Source organism: Sminthopsis crassicaudata, chromosome 3 (assembly GCF_048593235.1).
Source record: "Sminthopsis crassicaudata isolate SCR6 chromosome 3, ASM4859323v1, whole genome shotgun sequence".
NCBI lineage: Eukaryota > Metazoa > Chordata > Mammalia > Dasyuromorphia > Dasyuridae > Sminthopsis > Sminthopsis crassicaudata.
In genome coordinates, this window is record NC_133619.1 from 123862111 (window position 1) to 123883383 (window position 21273).

A 21273-nucleotide genomic window follows, 5' to 3' on the forward strand; every position below is an offset into this window, starting at 1 on the left:
AAACAATTTATAAATATGTAGTATTTTTTTACTTATTTTTACTTTTTTAAATTTTTATGTATTTAAGCAAATTAGAAAAAGCCAGAAAAGGAAAAATTAAAAAACACTGTCATGTGCCCAGAACATCAGGAAGAATTTCAAAATATGTAATAATAAATTTCCATTCAAGAAAGCACATATAATAGAAGAAAATATATTCATGACTGTCCATTTTTCTTTGCTTCCTTGTAGGTTATTTTTTTGTTCTCTGTTAAACACTTTTTATTTTGTTCTTATATATTTATGATAGATGGGTACATAGATATATATGCACTTGTATATATACATACGTGTGTATATATAGATATAGATATGCAGATATCTATTCATACATACCTCTATATGTACATGTACACATGTAGATAACATATACATATACATATACTATGTACACATTTACACAAGTATAGACATGGATAAGTAGTTTTAACGACATGATCCTCCAAATACTTGTGGTCATGTTATGCTTCCTCCAAATAGTCATGATTTAGATTTTAAAATAGATGGACATAACCATGGGGAAGAATTTAATATATCTTTTCTATCTATTTTGATATATAAATTGCATCATTATTCTATACTCTTAATAATCTACAAAATTAATGCAAAATGATCATTGCTTCAAAATGTGTGAAATGAAATCTCAATGTAAAAAGTTATGGCAAATACAGGTGTCTACTATATTACAGAAAAAAGGCAGTGGAGTTCAAAGGGAAAGATAATTTCCATAACTTTTTTGTGTCATGGAACTTTTTGACAAGTCTGATGAAGTTTTTAGATCCCTGGTTTTAAATGTATACAATAAAATGCACAGATTTATAAAGGGAAAGGGGGGGGGGGGAAACTTCACAGATCCCAGGTTAAGGACTGCTGCTATAGGTTATGATGCTTTCAACATTTACTGGAAGATGACATTATAATTCTGCTTCAAGTTCCAGAATTCTATAGAGCCTCTTAAGATAAGTACGTAGTCACTCCAAAGTTTGGTCATCTGGGTTCTTTCAACCATTCTATTGTTGCCTCTTCTATTGAAGAATAAAACAGAACCCTTTCCTCAATCTTAGGGTTTCTTAGTCCAGGCTTAGAATATATATTCCATTCTCACCTAATCTTTCACTAACCCAAGAAGTTTTGTTCAAAACGAAATGTGAAATAATTTGCTTCAAAAGTTCTTTACAAATTGGCAACTTGCATGCTGTTATAAGCACATTCTGGTTAAGGGTTCCATTAACCAAGAATCCTACTATAAAAGTGATTTTTTCCTCACAATCATGGAATACTTCCCAAAGCACCAAAATATAGAATAAAAACTATTATTAAAAAGAGCATTTCAACAAATTTCAACTGCTTCCAAATATTATACCTCAAATGGTTATGTCCCAAAGCCATTCGTGATAGATTATGAATTTTTCCTACAATATTGCCAATTTCTTGCCAGAAAAAAAAAGGTGATTACAGTAATCATGATGAAACTAAGAGACAACAGTTGCATTCCTAATGTATTTTTAATATAAAAAAGCACAGTATGAATGGAGAGCTAAGTTTAATAAAAATTATCCCAATAAAAGTTCACAATGTAAGGCTCAAAAATGAAACATTTCTCTAACTACCTAATCAAAAGATTTATTTGTTTAAACAATCAATATCAAGGAGATAATTTATACATCTGGACAAAATAAGAAAACTAATTTGGAGGAAAACACCTACAAAAATGTTTTTTTGTTGTTGTTTTGTTTTATGTTTAAAGTAGGAATGAAGAACTGCATATATTCAGACCTCAAATTCTACCAAATAAGTAACTATTTAAAAACTACCTGGTACTTTTAAACAAAATTCCCTTGGGGGAGGGGAGGGAAGAATCACTATTTTATAAAAATTGTTTGGAAAAACTGGAAAGCAGTTTGATAAAAATTATGATTAGACCAACAATTTGCACCACATCCTACAAACACAAAAATGATTTATCACTTGAATATTAAAGCACACAGCATAAACAGATTAGAAGAGAATAAGATGAAGTATCTTTCACAGTTAAGGCTAAAAGATGAATTCTTAACCAAACAAAGAATGGAGGCAAAAATAGCAATTTTATTTCTAGGTAACTAAAAATAAAATAAAAAGACTTTTTAAAATATGTTTAGGAGCAGTTAGATGGCTAAGTGGATAGAGCACCGGCTCTGAAGTCAGGAGGACCTGAGTTCAAATCTGATGTCAAATACTTAACATTTCCCAGGTGTGTGACCTTGGGTAAGTCACTTAACCCCAATAGCCTCAGCAAAAAAAAAAAAATAAAATATTTTATATATATATATATATATATATATATATATATATATCATTCAAAAATAAAGAAAAATATTGAAAAGAACCACCTAAGGAACCTATAACTAATTACAATTATTTTAAGTTAAAATTATATTACATTTTATTTATTATTGCCCAGACCTATAATTTCATTAAATTTCCAATATAGACATTCCCCTTATTAATGCAGATCAGGAACCATTCAAACTCTGACTCTTTAAAGAGATATCTATCTATGGGCACTAAGAAGTTGTGATCTATAGCCACATGATATTCTGAAGCAGAATTACTTCTTGAAACAGATGTCCATAACTCCAAAACCAAGTCTCTAGTCATTGTGTAGCCTCAAAATTACTTAACTGTATAGTTTTAAAAGTATACTTTTTAAAAAACAACTAAATTTAAGATGGAATTCACAAAAACTAAGATTAAAAAAAAATTTTTAAAGTACCTGTTTCTAATAAAAAGACCTTCCCCCCCACCCCCCACATGGAGGCTTTCGGAATTTGGGCTTTTATTAGGGGTTAAGGGGCATGAATTTTGTATCACTGCCTAGCTGGGGGGAGGGGAGGGAAGGAGGGAGAAGTATTGAAAACAACTTGAAAAATACCAATACTACAGTGTAGAAGTTAAAAGCTCAGAGTATAACAACCTCTACTCAGACAACAACCCAAGTAATAACACATAACTAAAACTTTTATAATTCTTTTAAAGTTTGCAAAATGTTTTTACATTTATTATCCTATTTGATCCTCATTATAATCTTAACAAGGCAGTTACATGGTAAAGTAGAGTGCTGGGCCAGGGCTCATCTTTCTGAGTTCAAATCAATCCCCCCCCGGACACTTTAATACCTGTGTAACCCTGAGCAAGTCACTGAACCCTGTTCCCCTAGGTTTCTTCATCTATAAAATGAACTGGAGAAAGAAATGGCAAACCATTCCAGTATTTTTAATCAGAAAATCCCAAATAGTGTCAAGAAGAATCAGACTGAAACAACATAACCCTATCCAATAGATAACTTTTATCATTCCCATTTTACAAATGGAGAAACTGATATTTAGAATGAGTATTTTAGGATTTGAACACAGGTCTTTCTCTCTGCCAAGGTCAACATCACTCACTACATGTGCACTTGTTTCCAATATCCCCCATATTATCCTATTAGCAAAATTTCAAATTCAACTGATTCCTTCCCTACTGCCTTCAAACATGTTCAAGTTCCTCCATCCTTAAAAGAGTTTCACTCAACTTTGTAAGTCCTCTGAGGTATTATATATATATATATATATATATATATATATATATATATATATATATATATATATATATATATATATATATCCTCCCTTTATCCAGATAAACTCTTGGAAACACTTCTCTACGCTTCTGATCTCCACTCTTCCTGTTACCCCTCAATACTCAAACAGGCTATCAACCTCATCATTAAATCTAACGGCTTTCTCCAATAGTCTCCAGTGATATCTTAACTGCCAAATATGATGTTTTTTTGTGTTCCCCCCCCCAATTTCTCATCCTTCTTACCTATTTGTTGCATTTGTCATGAGTGACATTCCTCTAGTACACTCTTACTTCTGAGTTTTCCTAACACTTACCCTCTTCTGGTTTTCCTCCTTATTACCTTGACTGTAAATGCTCCCCCAAGGAGAGACTCTATTCTCCCTCTATATGTTCTCCCTTGGTAACCCTATCAGCTTCTATGAATTATCATATTATCAACAGAATAAAAAAAGCTATTCTAGGATTTTGGCTGTGAAAACAAGGAGATAGCTGGATGGAATAATAGGTGTTAGTGAAAGTTGAAAATCTGGGCATTTGATAGCTGGGAGAAACCAGTATGTAGGGACAGACTGAAAATTATAGAGAATAAATGAATATGGAAATAATTTTCTAAAGAAGAAGAAAACAGATAAAAAGCCCATCAAAAAGATAACAGCCATCTCCATCAGAAACCTGAAAAAAATACAGAATGGGGAATGATGTTAAGGGACTGTAAAAGGAAAGAGAGTGAATACTGAGTTAAAAGCAAACCCAGACACTTTTAGCCACTAATAATTACTTTAAAAAGAAATTTCCTTCAAATCAAGCTCAAAACAAGGATTAGAAATGATCACAAAAGATAATTTCAATTACTTGAATGTATGAAACTTGAAAAGAATGATTCAAGAACAAAAATCACTGCATTTTGGATTAAGGAAGCTGATTGGGGGGAGGGGAGCTAGCACCAAATATCTGGGATAAAGAGTTCTGATATCCAAGATACATATGGAACAAGACAAGAATAAGCCATTCTCCAAAGGATTAGTAGTCAAAAGATATTCAAAAACAATTCTCAAAAGAAATGAACTAACAACCACAGAAAAGACTAATCTAAATCAGAATTGATAACAGAAATGAAAAAAAAAAAATCAATTCTAAAATTTTACTTAACAATTTAAAAAATTGGCAAAGGCAATATAGAATTAGTCAACGTAGGGAGGCTACATAAAGATACAATGATGGGAATTATAAACAGGTTCAGCTATTTTGGAAGCATTTTGTAATTAGGCTAAGAAAGTGCCTAAAATTGTTGTGCATGTTGTTTATATATAACATACCCTCTAAACCAGAGACTCCACAACTCTGACAATTCCAAGGATGTAAGTCATAAAATAAGTCCTATAGGCACCAAAATAAAAGTTAAAAATAGGCACAGAACTTTTTGTGTAACAAAGAATTAGAAACAAAATTTGTTTGGTGAATGGCTAAAAATGTGTGGTATATGAACATAATGTACTGTCTTTTGTAATAAGGAACAATGAATATTAAGAATTGAGAGAAGCATAAAGCTTATATGAAATGGAGTGAAGAAAGCAGAACCAGGAAAAAAAAATGCAGTGTGACAATATAAGAGAGACTGAATGTTGCATAATTAATTATAATACTTAGGGTTGATCAGAAGATGAGAAAATTCCTCTCTCCTTCCTTTGCTAATATAAGAAACCATGAATGAGGAGCATAGCATATACTGGTAAAATATTTGTTAGTTAATTTTGCTAAAAAAAAAAATTTTTAAATTCCTTGTTAAAAAAAAAAAAGACCGGAACAAGGGGACAGCAGGAGAGGAGAGGATTAGAAGATATATCAGGGAGTAATGGTAATATAAAAACAAAAAAAATTTTTTTAATGAAGTCAAAAATCTGCTTACATGCCATTTCTACCCATTACTATTCGCTCTCTTGAATGAAGCAGAGTAAGTTATATGTCTCATGATAACCATTCAAACACACACACACACACAGAGAAAGCTATCATTGTCCTCCCCACCATCACTCGTCATCTCTTCAGTCAACAAACAATCATTATAATGGATTTTTACTATCTGGCATAGAGTTCTGTGCTCAAGATACAAAGAAAGGAAAAAAAAAAAACAATCCCTGCCCAAGTTTAGGGCAGAACCCCCTGAGGAATATGAGCAGCTCATATTCTAATGAGAGAACCATGTAAACTACTAGGTATACAAGACATATACCAAACAGAAGGTGCTCCCACTAGGAAAGATACTAGTAAACTAGGAGGACAGGAGAAAACCACCTGCAGAAGGTAGAATTTAAGTTGAATCTTAAAGGAAGTCAGGAAAACAAAGAGTGGGAAGTAAGAATATTTTTAACATGAGTGACAGAGAAAAAGGTGAAGAGCCTAGGATATAGAACAGCAGCTATAACTATAGAGTCTACAGCAAGTAGAGTATATCTGGATCAGAAAATGCATGGAAAGAAGCAAAGTCTAAAACTGGAAAGGTAGGAATGGGCTAGATCATAAAGAGCTTTAAATGCCCAATAATACTTTAAATTAATCAGGAAACACTAGAATTTGCAGGGCAAGAAAATGTTATCATGCTTTGCCCAGCCTTTATTTGGGAAGTTGATCTTTTTTTATCCAAATGTAGAATGGAACCTTAGACAAATAGCAAATATTTGGTAAATAGTAAGCATTTAAGAAAACCTTTCTATACTGAAAAAGAAAATAAGCAATTACTGGAAGAAATCATAGTGACCCAGGATTATTCATAAGGAGATTCTCTATAAAGGGCACAAATATATTGGAGGACTGGGGGGGAAGGGAGGCCAGATCAGTGTTTTTCAAAATGTCTTGATCACATCTTTACCATTAAAAATATCTTTACCCCCTAATGCTTACATTTATTTATAAATTATGTATATGTCCTACTGTACTAATAATTAGTACATTACAAAACTCAAAAGTAGGTATTTATAATACATGAGATAAAGTAATTGATCCTACAGTCGCTAAAGAGCTAAGTGTCTAAAATGAGAGACATGGTCTCACCTACAATTTAGGAAAATCACTTTGACAGCTATTATAAGATGACTATAAGATGAATTGGAGTGTCAAAGAGAGGCCAACCTAATTCTTCCTTTCCAATCTCAATGGACAGTATACTTCACATCTCATACTTTCCAATCCAGATAAGCTAGCTTTCTTTTTATTCTTCACCCTAGGCGCACTCTATCTCCCATACCTTTGCATTGGCTATCTTCCCTGCCTCTAATGAGAGTCCCTCTCTGACTCTAAAAAAGCAGCAGTACCACCTTCTAAAAGTTTTTTTTCCTGATCCCTGCAACTGCTGGTGTTTTTCCTCCTAAACTAGCTGGTATATTTATTTACTTTGCATATGTTATGTTAACTTTATATTTAAGCTGTATCTGTTTTGATACATACTTTTCTTCCCCATTAAAAAGCAAGCTCATTGTGAGCAGCAATTTCTTCAGAAGTGCTTAACAGGTACTTGTTAATTGATTGCTACTACAATAATCCATGTAAGAGCTAACAAAAACAACTACATTAGGAGAGTAGCTAGCTGTGTCAAATTTGAGAGATACTGGGGAAGTATAAATAGGGTAAAAGAGAGTAAAGAGTCAGACACCAACATTTTAAAGACAAATAGAAAGGGAGAATTTAAGGGAAAGGTAATGTGATTAAAATATTATCTTTGATGCATTATGAAAATCACACATGCCTGCTCTTCCTGTGCAACCCTCCCAAAATGAAGGGAAGATGAAGCTCTTACTGATCACTGATCACTCTTAAAAGATGATTTACCTTATCATTGGCTTAACTGCACCATACAGGGAGAGATTGTTAACTTGGGTGAAGGGAAAAACTGGAAGAGGGATTATAGTAAGTGTGGAGGCAATCTTAAAACAAACATAAGACTTTCCAGTTTTGAATGGTTAATCACACATCCCTTTGGAGTCAAGTCAAAGCCCATTTTGTAGAAACTAGATTAGATTGCCTTTAAGGCAATTTCCAACTCAAAGGCTAAAGAAAAATGCCCCCCTCCCCAAAATGAACAGTAAGGTGCTTTGGGGTACTAGCTGGAAAAGAATAAGGAAATAGCAGTGTAGTGTAACTAGCCTTGTGCAAAATAGAGAAAATTTAGTGTTATATTCCCCACTATTATTTGATACAGTTCTTTAAAGGCTAGCAATAGCCAAAAGACAAAAGAAAATAAAGACATAGGTAAATAGGAGATAAAACTACTTCTCTGATGATAGTATATTTGGGAAATCCCTAGGGAATCAGCAAAAACATTTCTATGTAATAAAAATAAAACATAGTAGAAAAGGACTATCTACAAAATGCAAAAGATATCTGGAGATCAGTCTATGAAAGCAAACAAGAGTTGTACAGATTCAACAACAAAAATTTATTTTAATAATAGAGAGGTAAACGATTGAATAGATGAAATAAGCTAAGGTAAGCTAAAGAAAGTTTTTCATCTGTGCTTTTTATGATGAAGATTTGAGTACGTCTAGACAAAAAAATGTAGGAGCCAAAGGAGAAACTAGACTGAAGAACAATTTATGTAGTCAGGTTCCAGAGGAGATGGAAGAAAGGAAATAGGAAGAGAATGATTTTTATTAAGTACATACTACGTGTGCCAGGCAGTGTCTTTAAATTTACATATATCTCCTTTGAGTCTCACAACAACCCTTCTATGTAGGAGCTACCAGTATAGTTAAGGAAATGGGCAGAAGCTAAGTAACTTGCCCAGAGTCACACAGCTAATAAGCAGCTGAGGACACATCTGAACCTGGGTGTTTCTGACTCTGGGTCCAGTACTCTATCCATTCACTGTACCATCCAAAGAAAAACACAAGTCCTGGAAATCTGGCAGAATTGTCTACCTTGAGGTCAGAGACTGTTTATTTATATTTTTGTATCTTTAGCACCTAGCTTCAGAAAAATTACTTAGGCAAGATCAATTAAGTAGTTGACTACTGCAATATTCTTAAGTGAGAGATGATTAGAGGCTGAACTTAAAAGTAGTGGCAATGTGAGTAGAGAAAAGGTGATAGATAACAAAGATGTGAAACTGACATATCCTTAAAGGTCATTAGGGTCAGGTGTTTATACACAGTCCACATTAAATATTCTTGGAACTGGTTTTAGATAGATGGTCATTTTATAGTAGGTAAGAAAGGTGTAGCAACAAGGGAGAAAAATAACCAACGAAGTATCCATACAACTTAACAGGTTATATATAGTCCTAGAAGCCTAAGCAGGAAATCCCTATTACATATTAACAGTCACCAGTAAACCTCTAGAAGACAAACTACATTCAGGGTTATCCCATTCCACTATCCATTTTGGATAGCTTTAATGGCTGGTTAATATCAACTTAGTTCTGTTCCCTAGGGCCAAAGAGAACAAGTTCACCTCCACATGACACCCTAAAAATACCAGGAGATTATCATCGTTTTTAAGTTTTTTTTTTCTTCTCCAAATTAAATATTTGAAATTCCTTAAACTTTTCTTTGTTTTAAGTCATGATCATCAGGACTATTCTGTGTCCATGCTTGGATTAAACTGTGTAAGCTTCTCAAAAGTTCTTGTGAAAATTAACACTGCAAATTTATGTTCACATAAATTTATCAGGTACTGTGCTTCTATGAAAGTAGTCAAAGTTTGCAATCAATTTTTGGTTATGTCATTAAGTCAAATCAAATTGAGTTTGCAATCTACTAAAACCTCTAGCTCTTTTTCTTTTTTTTCTGAGGCTGGGGTTAAGTGACTTGCCCAGGGTCACACAGCTAGGAAGTGTTAAGTGTCTGAGAACACATTTGAACTCGGGTCCTCCTGAATTCAGGGCTGGTGCTCTCTATCCACTGTGCCACCTAGCTGCCCCCTCTAGCTCTTTTTCATTAGAACATTTGCCTAAATCCACAGACCTTATCCTGAAGTCAGAAAGTTTTAAATTTTTGGACTTAAGTGTAAGTCTTTATATTGATCCCTATTAAATTTCATTAGAACTATCCTGTCAAAACACTAAAAAGAGTGACTTTTTAAAATTGGGATTTATCAATAAGCATTAAGCAGAATCATAGTAAAGTCAATAGGCTCAGGTTCTATCAAAAAGCTAGTTTTAGAACTGGACAAGTCATTTAATTTCTCATAGATTAATTTCTTAATTTCTGCATAGAAAAAGCCTCAATTTAAAACTATTTTTAAAAATCTAGAGAGAGAAAATTTTCCAACAATTTCTTCCTCCTCCCCCAAAAGAGGTCAGTTCTTTTTTTGATGTGGAATTACATGTTAATTAAAAAGGCAAAACAAACTCAATCCTTGGGAAAATGGATAAAATGAAATAAATTCCAAGAAAATAATAGTAAAAAAGTAAAGCTTAAAACACATTTAAAAAACCCAAATCCAACCTAGCATTCTCAAATAATTTACACCTTGGTTCCCCCCACATACATATATGCATAAAATCTCTCAATTACCATATGCAAATAAGATTAAAAAAAAAAAAAAACATTAGATTTTACTTGCAAAGCAAACTTGTACTAAATATTCCAACATATGCTTTTGATAGTCCAACCTCTAAAGCAAATCTCCCCATCTTTGTGGTTTTTTATTTTTTATATTATTTCCCTTCAAAATTAAGACACAAATCTATATAAAATATGTATACAATATGTATACAAAATCTATAAAATATATGTATACAGTCATATCCATGAACAGAAATATATTAAAAGGAATCTGGGGACATCTTGATAAACTTAGGTAGAAAATCACTACTATAAAAGAACAAGACACATCAAGTAAAAAAAGTAACAATAAAATGAAATGATGATGGTAAGACTCAAAGTGAACAAAAATAATTATAGGTCAACACTAAAACACATCTCAACTATTAATAAAAACAATGATAATAGAGGCTTATTAGTATGCCACTAAGAGTTTACACTTGAAAAATAGGATTTCTCTGAGATTTAAAAAATTATGACTATATATAAAATAACTAATAATCTTCCACTAAGAAAGAAAAGCAAGTTTGTTAAACTGACAAGACACTTGAAAGCGTAAGGCTTAAAAAGGGAACTGGAACTGTTGTCAGTACTTAAGCTGGCACCTCTTTTTTGAACATTTTTTTAATGTTAGTTACTGGATTATATGCTGCACTCCAGATCCCTACATTGTGTCATCTTTTATTTAAAAGGGTACTTTCCCCAGTACCTAGAATTGTGTAAATATATGTAATAAGCACTAAATGTTAAAGGAACATGAGTTGTGTGAATAAACTGAAATAAGTTATTTTTACCTTTCAACAATCAAGATCTCTGTTTAAAGGGGGGAGGGAGGACACACCACTAAAAATAACTACAAAAATACTCATTAGGCCAACATTCTCAATTTTTGCAGGGGGAAATCAAGTATCCTGCAATAATATTTAATCCTGCATCGAAAACTATTTTATGACAAACAATTCTGACAAAAATACTTTCTTCAGTGTCTGCTTTTTCTTCCTTTCAGTTCAAATTTTCAAATGAATGTTTCTTAAATTTTCTTTCTTAGCTAAAATTCTCCTGCATTGCCAAAACACCTACTGTCTTTATTTTAATATCCTAAATGTAACACTTCCCCCATGTCAAAAGAAATCAATTGTTTTCTATGTTCCGGGAAAACCTATAGGTTGGATACTTGGTAGAGAGGGACAGAAAAATGCGGAGAGCATCGCTAGGTGAGAAATCTGAAAAGGAGGGTCTTCTAGAGAGGATACCTCAGAACTACCCACCTGTTACATCTAGTAGCCAAGAAAGGAGGAGTCAAAGGCAAAAGGAAGACATGGCCTTGCAGTGGGCATCATTGCTAATCTGAGAGAGGATGACAACCCTCGGAATTGAAAGTCCAAACCATTTTCGCTCCGCACCTGCCTCATGGATCCTAATCAATCTGGACGTCCGTATGCAACGGCTTCGGGGAGGAGGACTGGATGATAGGGGGCAAAGGGTGGGCTCGGATTCTCCACTCAGTGGCAGGAAACAAGAGATAAAGGGGAGGAAGAGGTTGCGGGTAACGGGAGGGACAGAAGATGGCCTGTTCCGGTCTTAGAAGGCAGTTCGAAACCTAGGGAATCACATGGACCGCGGGTGGAAGTGGAGGTGAAAGGTACATAGGTCCATGAAGCCCCAGAACCTAGGCTTGCCTTCCCTTTTCTCCCCGACCACCTTCCTTTCCTTCCCCCACCCCACTCCCGGCAGAATCCAGGAAGAGATAGTGGAGAAAGGCGGCGGTGTAAGTCTCTATATACATCCACGGTCACGCGTGTCTCAGTCACCACCACCCCTCCCCCAAAGAAAAATATTTCCTGGATACTCACATAGGCTCGAGGGTCTTGCTGAGCCAGGTTTTGAGCGCTTCGAAGTTTTCGATGATCATTTTAGAAACCATCCACTGTGGCCCTCGGCCCGCGTCTCTCCCTCCCTGCTGGCCCACGCCAGGACCCCGCCGCCGCTGCCCGGCCCCCGCCGCCTCCCCCCCTCCGCGCGCCGCCGCCGTCCGCGTGGGCTGCGGTGGGCGGCGCCGGTGGCAGGATCCCGCTCGCCCCGCTTAGCGAAAAGGCGCGCGGGGCGCCACCCGAGGTCGCGGGCACCTCGGGGTGCCACCCGCGCTCCCCTCCCCCCTCCCGTTCCCCTTCCCTACCCCAAGCAGCCCCTAACCGGGGCGGAGGCAGCGGCCGCGGCGGTTTCCCTAGGCCCTCCCCCTTCCCGGTTCTGCGCCCGGCGCTCCCCGGGTCAGGAAAGGGACGCGCGCGTAGCCCCGGGCAGCCCTCCCCGCCGCGGGGGCTCCCTGGGTTAGGGTACTGACAAAACCGAGAAGGCAGAAGAGAGGACGACGAGGGAACGCGCGAGGATTCAATAGAAAACGATTCCGGGGGGCTTCCCGGCTCGCAGCACCCCCAAGAAGATGGCTGACTGTAAGCCTCGCGAGAGGTGATGAGATCTCGCGGTGACTGCCGGGGGACCCGCGGGGAGGAGCTAAAGCGTGGGGCGGTGCCGAGGGAGGGAGCGTGGGCTGCCTAGCTGCTTGGTTGGACAGTCACTTTCCCGAGCCCGCAGGGGAGACTTGTTTGCGTGCTTGGGAGAAGTTTTGGCCTCAGGGCCTCTACGTTCTCCCTGAGTAGGGTGACGCGTGCTGCGCCAGGGAGGACGTCAAGTCCGCCCTTGCTTGGGTTTCTGGAAGCGACGTCGGAGGCTCTAGGCCCGGCCTCTTCCGCCCTTACCCAGCTGCGCTTCGCCTCGGCTTCTGATCCTGGGCAGCTGAGCGGAGGCCGGCTCGGGCGGAAGCCGGGAAGCCTGCTTACGGTCCCTGGCTGTTGTGGGACACTTGGGAAGCTTCTATCGTCTACCCCCATGCCCTGGGGAAAGACTTTGTTTAGCTGTTGCTTCCTTGCAGCTTTAGGGCCATTTAGTGAAAGGGCTTATCTTAAACCCGCCGCCTTCCCTCGTTACTTTACCTGTAACTCGACACCTGCCCTTGTTTGGTTATCCCTCCCTTAATTCGAATTGTCATGACTTGCACACTGTAAATCTAACGGGTCATATTGTGGTTTTTAATCCGGTGTTTTGACAGCGGTGGCCGAACTGTTGGAGATGACTGGCAAAATGGTCAGATAAGTGTGTACCTTGACAAAAACAAGCTTCTAAAGATTCGGCTAATTTGCAGATGTACTAACGGGCCAGTCTGTCCTTATGCAGTTCCTCGGAGATACCTTTTGACGTAGCTTACCTCAAAAAGAACCTAGTCATACACATTTTTTAATGCTCTACAGGTCAAGATTTGTCTTTCCCCTGCTTGTTTAGAGGTCTACAAAAATAGGGAAAACCTAAATTAACAAATTAACGAGTAGATAATTTCAGAAAAGGAAATTGATAGAATTGTGAATTGTTTAAAACCTTAAGAAGTAAAGACAAAAAAAAAGCTCCTACAATATGCTTCTGAAATCTATACCATTATTTGCAATGGAGAACACTAAAAGGTTACCAAAAGTGGAAGATAAGGATACTCTTGATCTTGGCTATTATTTTGGAAGTTCTGGAAAAGCTGGCTAGAACAGTCATATGAAAATTGTATAAACTGATGTATATTGAAACAATAATAGCTTCTGTAAAGTAGTGAGATACAAAATAAATCCACAGAATATCTCCATTTCTATATAGCAAAAACAAAAAGAAGAAATAGTAAAAAAAAAAAAAAAATCATTGAAAATTACTGCAAAATGCAAAAAAATGTCTAGCAGTGTATCAAAGCAAAGTCAGGTCTCAAAAAATGAGAAATAATTGAAGCAATAATTGTTACTTATATATAGTTTTAGTTCCATACTACTCAAACTACCAAGGGACAACTTTGGAGGAAAAAAAAAAAATGGAATCTAAAGCAAATGGTAAACAAAAAAAAAGGTAGAAATAAAAGGGCCAAACCACTTCAGGACCTCAATTAAAGGAATTATCATCAAAATTATTTGACAATGGTTAAAAACAAGAAAAGTAGATTTATGGAACAGTTTAGATAAGAACAGATCAGAAATAATTTAACTCAATAAGCCAGGGTCCAATAAATTCAATTATATAAATGATTATAAGCCCCTTAAGGGCAAGAACTCTTTTGCCTCTTTTTAATATGCATGCTACTTAGCAGTCATTTGACACCTAGTAGGTAATTTATAAATCCTTGATTGATTAATTGATTGATTGATTTGGGGAAGAATTATATAATTAACAAAACTGGGAAAATGAAAAGCATGTTAATTAATGTAGACCAACATTTTATACTGTCAGTAGTCAATATTTATTAAGCACTTGCTATGTGCCAGACTAAAACATTGTTAAATGCTGGAGATACAAATTAAAAAAAAAAAAAAAAAAAAAAAAAAAAAAAAGTCCTTCCAAGAGCTTATATTTTAATGGGGAAAAGACAATTCATAAAAAAAAAAGTTATGAGGAGTTCAGAGAAAAATATCCAGTGGGAGACATGGAAAAGTCAAATAAATGAGTCCAAAATTAATTCAATCAGAAAAACCAAAGAAATCCAGAATGAGTGCAGCTAGATAGGAAATGAAGAATACCACAGAAAGTTAATAATGGACACAAGACTTTAAATTTAAAGGTCACACCATTAAAAAAAAAAATTAGGAGAGAATGAGATGAGATACCTTTCAAAGAAATGATTCTGAAAAGAGAGTTTGGAGGAAAGTTTTGAGCCAAAAAAAGGTTTAACCCAAAAGATAAATAATTTTGATTACATTAAATTTGAAAGTTTTTGAACAAACAAATCAAATCAGCGAGGATAAGAAAGGAAGCTTTCAAGTAAGAAAATTTTTTTTGCATAGAGTTTGATAGGATATCCTAGTTTTAATATCCTAGATACATAGGCTACTAATAAATATGTGACCAGGAAACATTCCCTAGTGGATAAGTGATCAAAGGATACACACAATTCTCAAAAGAAAACCTACAAACTCTTAACCATATAAAAAAACTAATCAACAATTCTGAGACTTCTCTCACACTAACAAATTGATAAAGACAAAAGATGAAAATAGTCATTCCAGAAATTAATGTGGGCTTGGCACAGACCCTAGATGACCAAAAGTAGTATTCATCACTTAGAAGACAATGGGGACTTGCCTGAAAGGGTATGTAGGACTAGTACATGCATGGGCATTCTGCATTGGCCTGCCACTTAATTGAAAGCAGCTTCTCCCTAACTCCCTCTCTTTTCCTTGACTATGACTATATAATTAGTTCTTTTAAACGTGTGGTAAAGGAGAGGACCCTAGGATCTTTTCTCCCCTTACTCCTAGAGACAAGGCCCTAAAAATGGGTCTGGAATTTTGGCATTTTTACTTCATTCTCTTTTGCTTTAAGTTCTGGGAGGAGAGCACCCACTCTGGAAGTTCAGGAACCAGGCCAAATGCTATAACCTAATAACAGAGCCCTAAGAAGTAAGAGTCCAGAGACACTAGCTCAGATATAGACTTTGACTTAAACTTGGCAGTGGTAATGCTGTGTAGGTAAACTGTGAACCTAATTTTCTCTATTCCTCAAAGATCTAGGGGATAGATAAAGAAGAGATTATTCCCCTGAGATCTTGGGGGAGAGGGGAGAGGGAGAATGGAGGGAGAATAGTTGAATTTTCTTATTTTTTATATCTTAGAAATAAAGTGGTTAAATGGAATGCAGTGCTAGTCAATAGAAAAACAGGGCTAAAAACATTCACTGGGGGCTATGGCAGAAAAAAAGATTCCCAACTCAGAGTACCAGAGAATCCTATAGGAATAAAATGTAATAAGGCCAGAGAGTGAGGGCAGAGCAACCATAATACATAAAGAACTGCAGAAAAACAGAGTTATTCGACATTATTGGTAGAAGTATAAATTGGTCTAACCACTCAGGTAAGCAATTTGGAATTTTTCAAAGAAAATGACTAAAATGTCCATAGCCTTTAACTTTGAGATGTGGCTAAAGGTAAGAGCCAAGAAGGCCAAAGGCAGAAAAAAATGTTTCAATTACATCAATCTGTCCATGATAGTACTTTTTGTGATAATAAATAAATCCCAATCAATTAGAAAATGGCTAAACAAGTTGTAGTGCTTGAATATAATGGAATATTTCATTCCAAGAAAAAATGAGGAATTCAAAGAAGTATGCAAAGTCTTATAGATGCAAAGTGAAATATGTAGAAATAACAATATACATAATGACTAGTAAGTTAACATGCAAAAATATGAAATGGTATTATGTAAATATAATTATTGATCTTGGTCAAAAAGAATAATTGAAAAAAATATACTTTCCCTGTATGTTATGGATAAGACAACTAGATGACATGGTAAACAGAATTCTGTACTTGAAGTTTAGAAGCCATGAATTTGTAATCCTGCCTCAGATACTAATTCTGACTATGAACAAGTCCTTTAAATTTTATCGACCTGTTTCTTCTTTTATGTGTGTGTGTGAATGTGGTAATTGGAGTTAAGTGATTTGCCCAGGTTTACATAAGTAGTAAATACTAAGTGTCAGAGATCAGATTTGAATTTAGGTTCTCCTTATTCCAGAGCCACCTGAATATAGGAGTTTATCCAATCCCCCATTTAGCAGCTCCTAAACCTGTTTCCTCTTAAAATGAGGGGAATTGGATTTGATGAACTTTAAGGGCCTTCTCTAAATCTAGGATCTTATGACCATTGCCTGTATTTTCCACCTTCTTTAACGTATTGGATACTTTTACTTAATTGCTTTTCTTTTGTCTCTATTTTTCTTTGTTACAATAGATAGTTCAACTAAGGTGTAGCAAACTTCTCTCAGTGCCTTTCTTGACAAAGGGCAGAAATTGAATTCTCAACTCTTTCCACTTTGTATCTGCTGCTTTTAACTCCATAGAACAGGATGCCTCTATGCTGGGTACTCCCAATCTCCTTATTCTACCCAAAACACCTTAATTTCTTATCTTCTTTTGGGTATCATTTCCTCTTTTAGACTGTAAATTCCTTCATAGAATAGATAGTTTTTTCTTTACTGATTATATCCCCATGTTTAGCACAGTGCTTGGGGTATACTAGATGCTTAATAAATGTTTATCAAATTGAATTGTATAGGAGAGGTAGCAGGGATATATTTCAAAATGAAATAAAATAAAAAGCAAAAGTACAGTCAATAAAAAATTTATTAAGTGCGGGAGGGATACAAAGGAATAGGAAGAAAGACAAAAGAGTTTTTGCCCACAAGGAGCTTATAATCTAAAGGGTGAGATATTGCAAAACATGTAAACAATTATGTACTATCAAACTATATACAGGTCAAATAGGAAATTATTTAAAAAAGAAAAAAGTAGGCAGGAGCAGTTAGGTGGTTCAATGTATAGAGCACCAGCCTTGCACTCAGGATCTCAGACACTTAACACTTCCTAGCTGTGTGTGACCCTGGGCAAGTAAGCAAAAAAAAAAAAAAAAAAAAAAAAAAAAGCAAGAAGTAAGAAAGATTGGAAAAAAGACTAATTATAAAAGTACATGGGATTTTAAGGAAGCCATTTAAATAGAAATGTATTAAAAGACCATTATTTCAAAATTCAAATTCACTGTCATCTATATTCCTGAAAACCTGAATCTATTGGCTGTTATGCTCATGGAAACCCTAATTTGAATATACAGTATGTCACCTAACTGATCTTTCTACAAAAGCTAACTTTGCAATAATTAAACTTCAACAGGAACAACTACAATTAATTCACCAGTAACAACTGTGGTATAATTATTGGTGGAATTGTGAATACATCCAGCCATTCTGGAGGGCAATTAGGAACTATGCTCAAAACGTTATCAGACTGTGCATCCCCTTTGATCCAGCAGTGTTACTACTGGGCTTATATACCAAGGAAATATTAAAAAAAGGGAAAGGGACCTGTATATGCAAGAATATTTGTGGCAGCCCTCTTTGTAGTGGCCAGAAACTGGAAACTGAGTGGATGCCCATCAATTGGAGAATGGCTGAATAATTTGTAGTATATGAATATTATAGAATATTATTGTTCTGTAAGAAATGACCAGCAGGATGATTTCAGAAAAGCCTGAAGAGATTTACATAAATTCTCGTTGAGTGAAATGAGCAGGACCAGGAGATCATTATATACTTCAACAACAATACTATATGATGATCAATTCTGATGAACATGACCCTCTTCAACAATGAGATGAACCAAATCAGTTCCATTAGAGCAGTAATGAACTGAACCAGCTACACCCAGTGAAAGAACTCTGGGAGATGACTATGAACCACTACATAGAATTCCCAATCCCTCTAATTTTGTCCGCCTACATTTTTTATTTTCTTCACAGGTGAATTGTATACTATTTCAAAGTCTGATTCTTTTTGTAGAACAAAACTGTATGGACATGTATTCATATATTGTATTTAACTTATACTTTAACATATTTAACATGTATTGGTCAACCTGCCATCTGGGGGAGTGGGTGGGGAGAAGGAGGGAAAAAATTGGAATAAAAAGTTTTGCAATTGTCAATGCTGAAAAATTACCCATGCATATATCTTGTAAATAAAAAAGCTATTAAAAAAAAAAACCCCAAAACTCTGGTATATCTGTACTTAAAACTACCTGTCAGATATCCAGATTGGTTCATCTGCACCAGATGGAAGGTTAATCTTGGATGGTATCATGAATTCCCCCCCCTTTCTGAACATCTTTCATAGTGAACTTCAATGAACAATCTTCTTCCTTTGCCATGACAACCTGACAATAAGTCATAGGGATCTGGTCAAGACTTTAAAACTTTAGTGGCCATGACCTTTGCAAGTATGTTCAGTTTTTTGTTATGTGCCAATAACCCCAGAGAATTTCCATCAGGTTTGTTATAATCCACTCTATTACCCTATTTATTTGTCATAAAAATTTGTCCATTTATCCATATAGCATTTCCTTCAATTTCTCTTTACATTTTTATGCATCAAAGTCAGTCGGTTACATTATGGAAAAGCTAACTTGCAAGGCAATCAAAGTGGCAAACAAAGAGAAAACATATTTCTTTTGTAGATTCAGAGCATCCTTAGACATAGAAGACTAGACTTTGCTATTTACTTCCAGGTGACTCTCCCAGAAATAGGCATAGATTGATATACAGGTCCTTTTCCCTGGGCCTGAGAAAATTACTTTTCTCACAATGCATTCATATTCTGTTATATATATATTATTAATATGATAGGCTTGCTTTGACATCAAGCTATTCTCTCCTGCCCCTGTTAATACCTTACTTATGTGACCAAAGTTGTTCTTAATATGGTTTTCTGGAAATGATATATGTGTGGATGGGTATATATATATAACTCTACCTTCATATACACATACCTAATGTCTCCTTTTTACTTAACCAACCTTAGGAGAAATTATTCAAAGCAATGGAATTTAATTAAAAAGAACATCAAAGTAAATAATGAGGAAATTTCTCCCTTCCTATATACAAAGATACACCTTGCTCCTTCTCCTTAAGCCAACAGTGGGATAGGGAAAACTTGAAGCCTAGGCAGTTCTCATTTTTAGGGTTTCAATTTAACTGGAACACATTTTCTGCAATTTCCATTCACTTCTTCCCAAAGAGCTTCTGACATTATTTGCTAGTCTCCTTTTTCCACTTACTGCCTCACCATTGAATTTTCTGCTAAGTTACTTATGCATTGGAATTCTACTGCCAACTATTACTTCTTTCTCAATAAGAATATCTACAATTCTTTAGCAAACCAACATATGACCTTAAGGCTATTTCAGCTCTTTTATGAGGTAAAAATGGCCATGCTCTAGTCAGCATGGCAAAGAGTACTTCAAAATGGATCTGTCTTTCTAGTCTCCTATTTCCTCTTCATCAAGAATTCTTCCTCCATCCAGAAAAGAAATATCTTTTCTTGATATTTTTGTCGTTAAGTTCCTTTCAATTCCCACCATGCTCCTTGTGGGACAGGAAAAAAAAAAAGAGAGAACCTGACTCTGCTACTTAACTACTTGTGCAGCCTTGGGCAAGTCATCTTTCTAGACCTAAATTTCTTCATATAAAATGTGGGGGTTAAACAAAATGATCTCTTACAAAGGATTCCTTTCAGCTCTAAAACTATTGTCTTGAGATTTTCTGATCACTAATAGAATTGATGGGAGTTGAGGTCCCTTTAAGCTGGGATCTTTTGATTCACAAATCCTAGTCCTCCAGCCCCCACAGGATCTGAGCCAACTTGGGATACCACCCACAAGCCCCTTTAGGTATAAAAGAGGTGAACTGGAGCTCTCTCTTTGCAGGAGCCCTTCCCCCCAAACATGGTATCCTTCCAGCCATGTGAGGGTTCCTGTCCGCCCAGCGACCACCTCTGGCCCTGGTGTCTTTGTACCTTTAACTTTACTTCCAAATCCCTACAATAAACCTTTTTATCAATCTAGTTTTTTGGGCCTGTAAATTCCTTTTACAGGGGACTTTGCTCCATAACGCGACTATCGTTGTGCCGACCCAAAAGTGGGTTCCCCTTCCCTAACTCTCATCAGAATCACATGATTTGTCCTAGAGCTTCACTTAGCAACTGCAGAATAGTAGAGTGAATCTGGAACCTTTGTTTTGCAAAATTGTATAACAGACTTTCCTATACTCTTTTCCCAGTTTAAAAAAAATAACAGTCCTTGAAAATTTCATCACAGTGTATAAGTAGAGTATGTAGAGCACATCATAAACATCATCAATTGCTTTGTCTCTTCTTCTCCAAGGACAGTAATTCTTTGGACCAGGAACTTCAAAGAACATACAATTCCACATAGAGTTATTTCATTTAGTTTTGGAATTTCATCTTGGAATTAAGTTGTCCTGAATGATTAGTGAATGAAAATTCACCTCAAAATAACATACACACACATACAATATCCACATGCGTACATATATATCCACATATATATGTATAACTGGTTTCAGACTATGCTTCATCCCAACCTTAATAAAGACCTCTTGACAATAGTATATGTTTAGTATACTTAGATACCTTGGCTTACAGTTTTAATCCTGAATTTATAGATGGACTA

At 35.8% G+C, this 21273-nt stretch overlaps 1 protein-coding gene across 15 annotated transcripts in view; it reads right to left on the reverse strand.

Moving 5' to 3' along the window:
* The window catches only part of RBM26 (RNA binding motif protein 26), a 95482-nt gene extending 83291 nt beyond the window's left edge, over positions 1–12191 (reverse strand). For all 15 annotated transcript variants that reach the window (XR_012487789.1, XR_012487790.1, XR_012487788.1 and 12 more), the window contains exon 1: positions 12035–12191. Coding sequence is in view for 10 of the 15 variants with exons in the window: in XM_074299327.1 (XP_074155428.1) it covers positions 12035–12105 (71 nt within the window). In the remaining 5 variants the exon portion in view is untranslated. The remainder of the gene's footprint in view (positions 1–12034) is intronic.
* Between the last annotated feature and the right edge of the window lie 9082 nt (positions 12192–21273).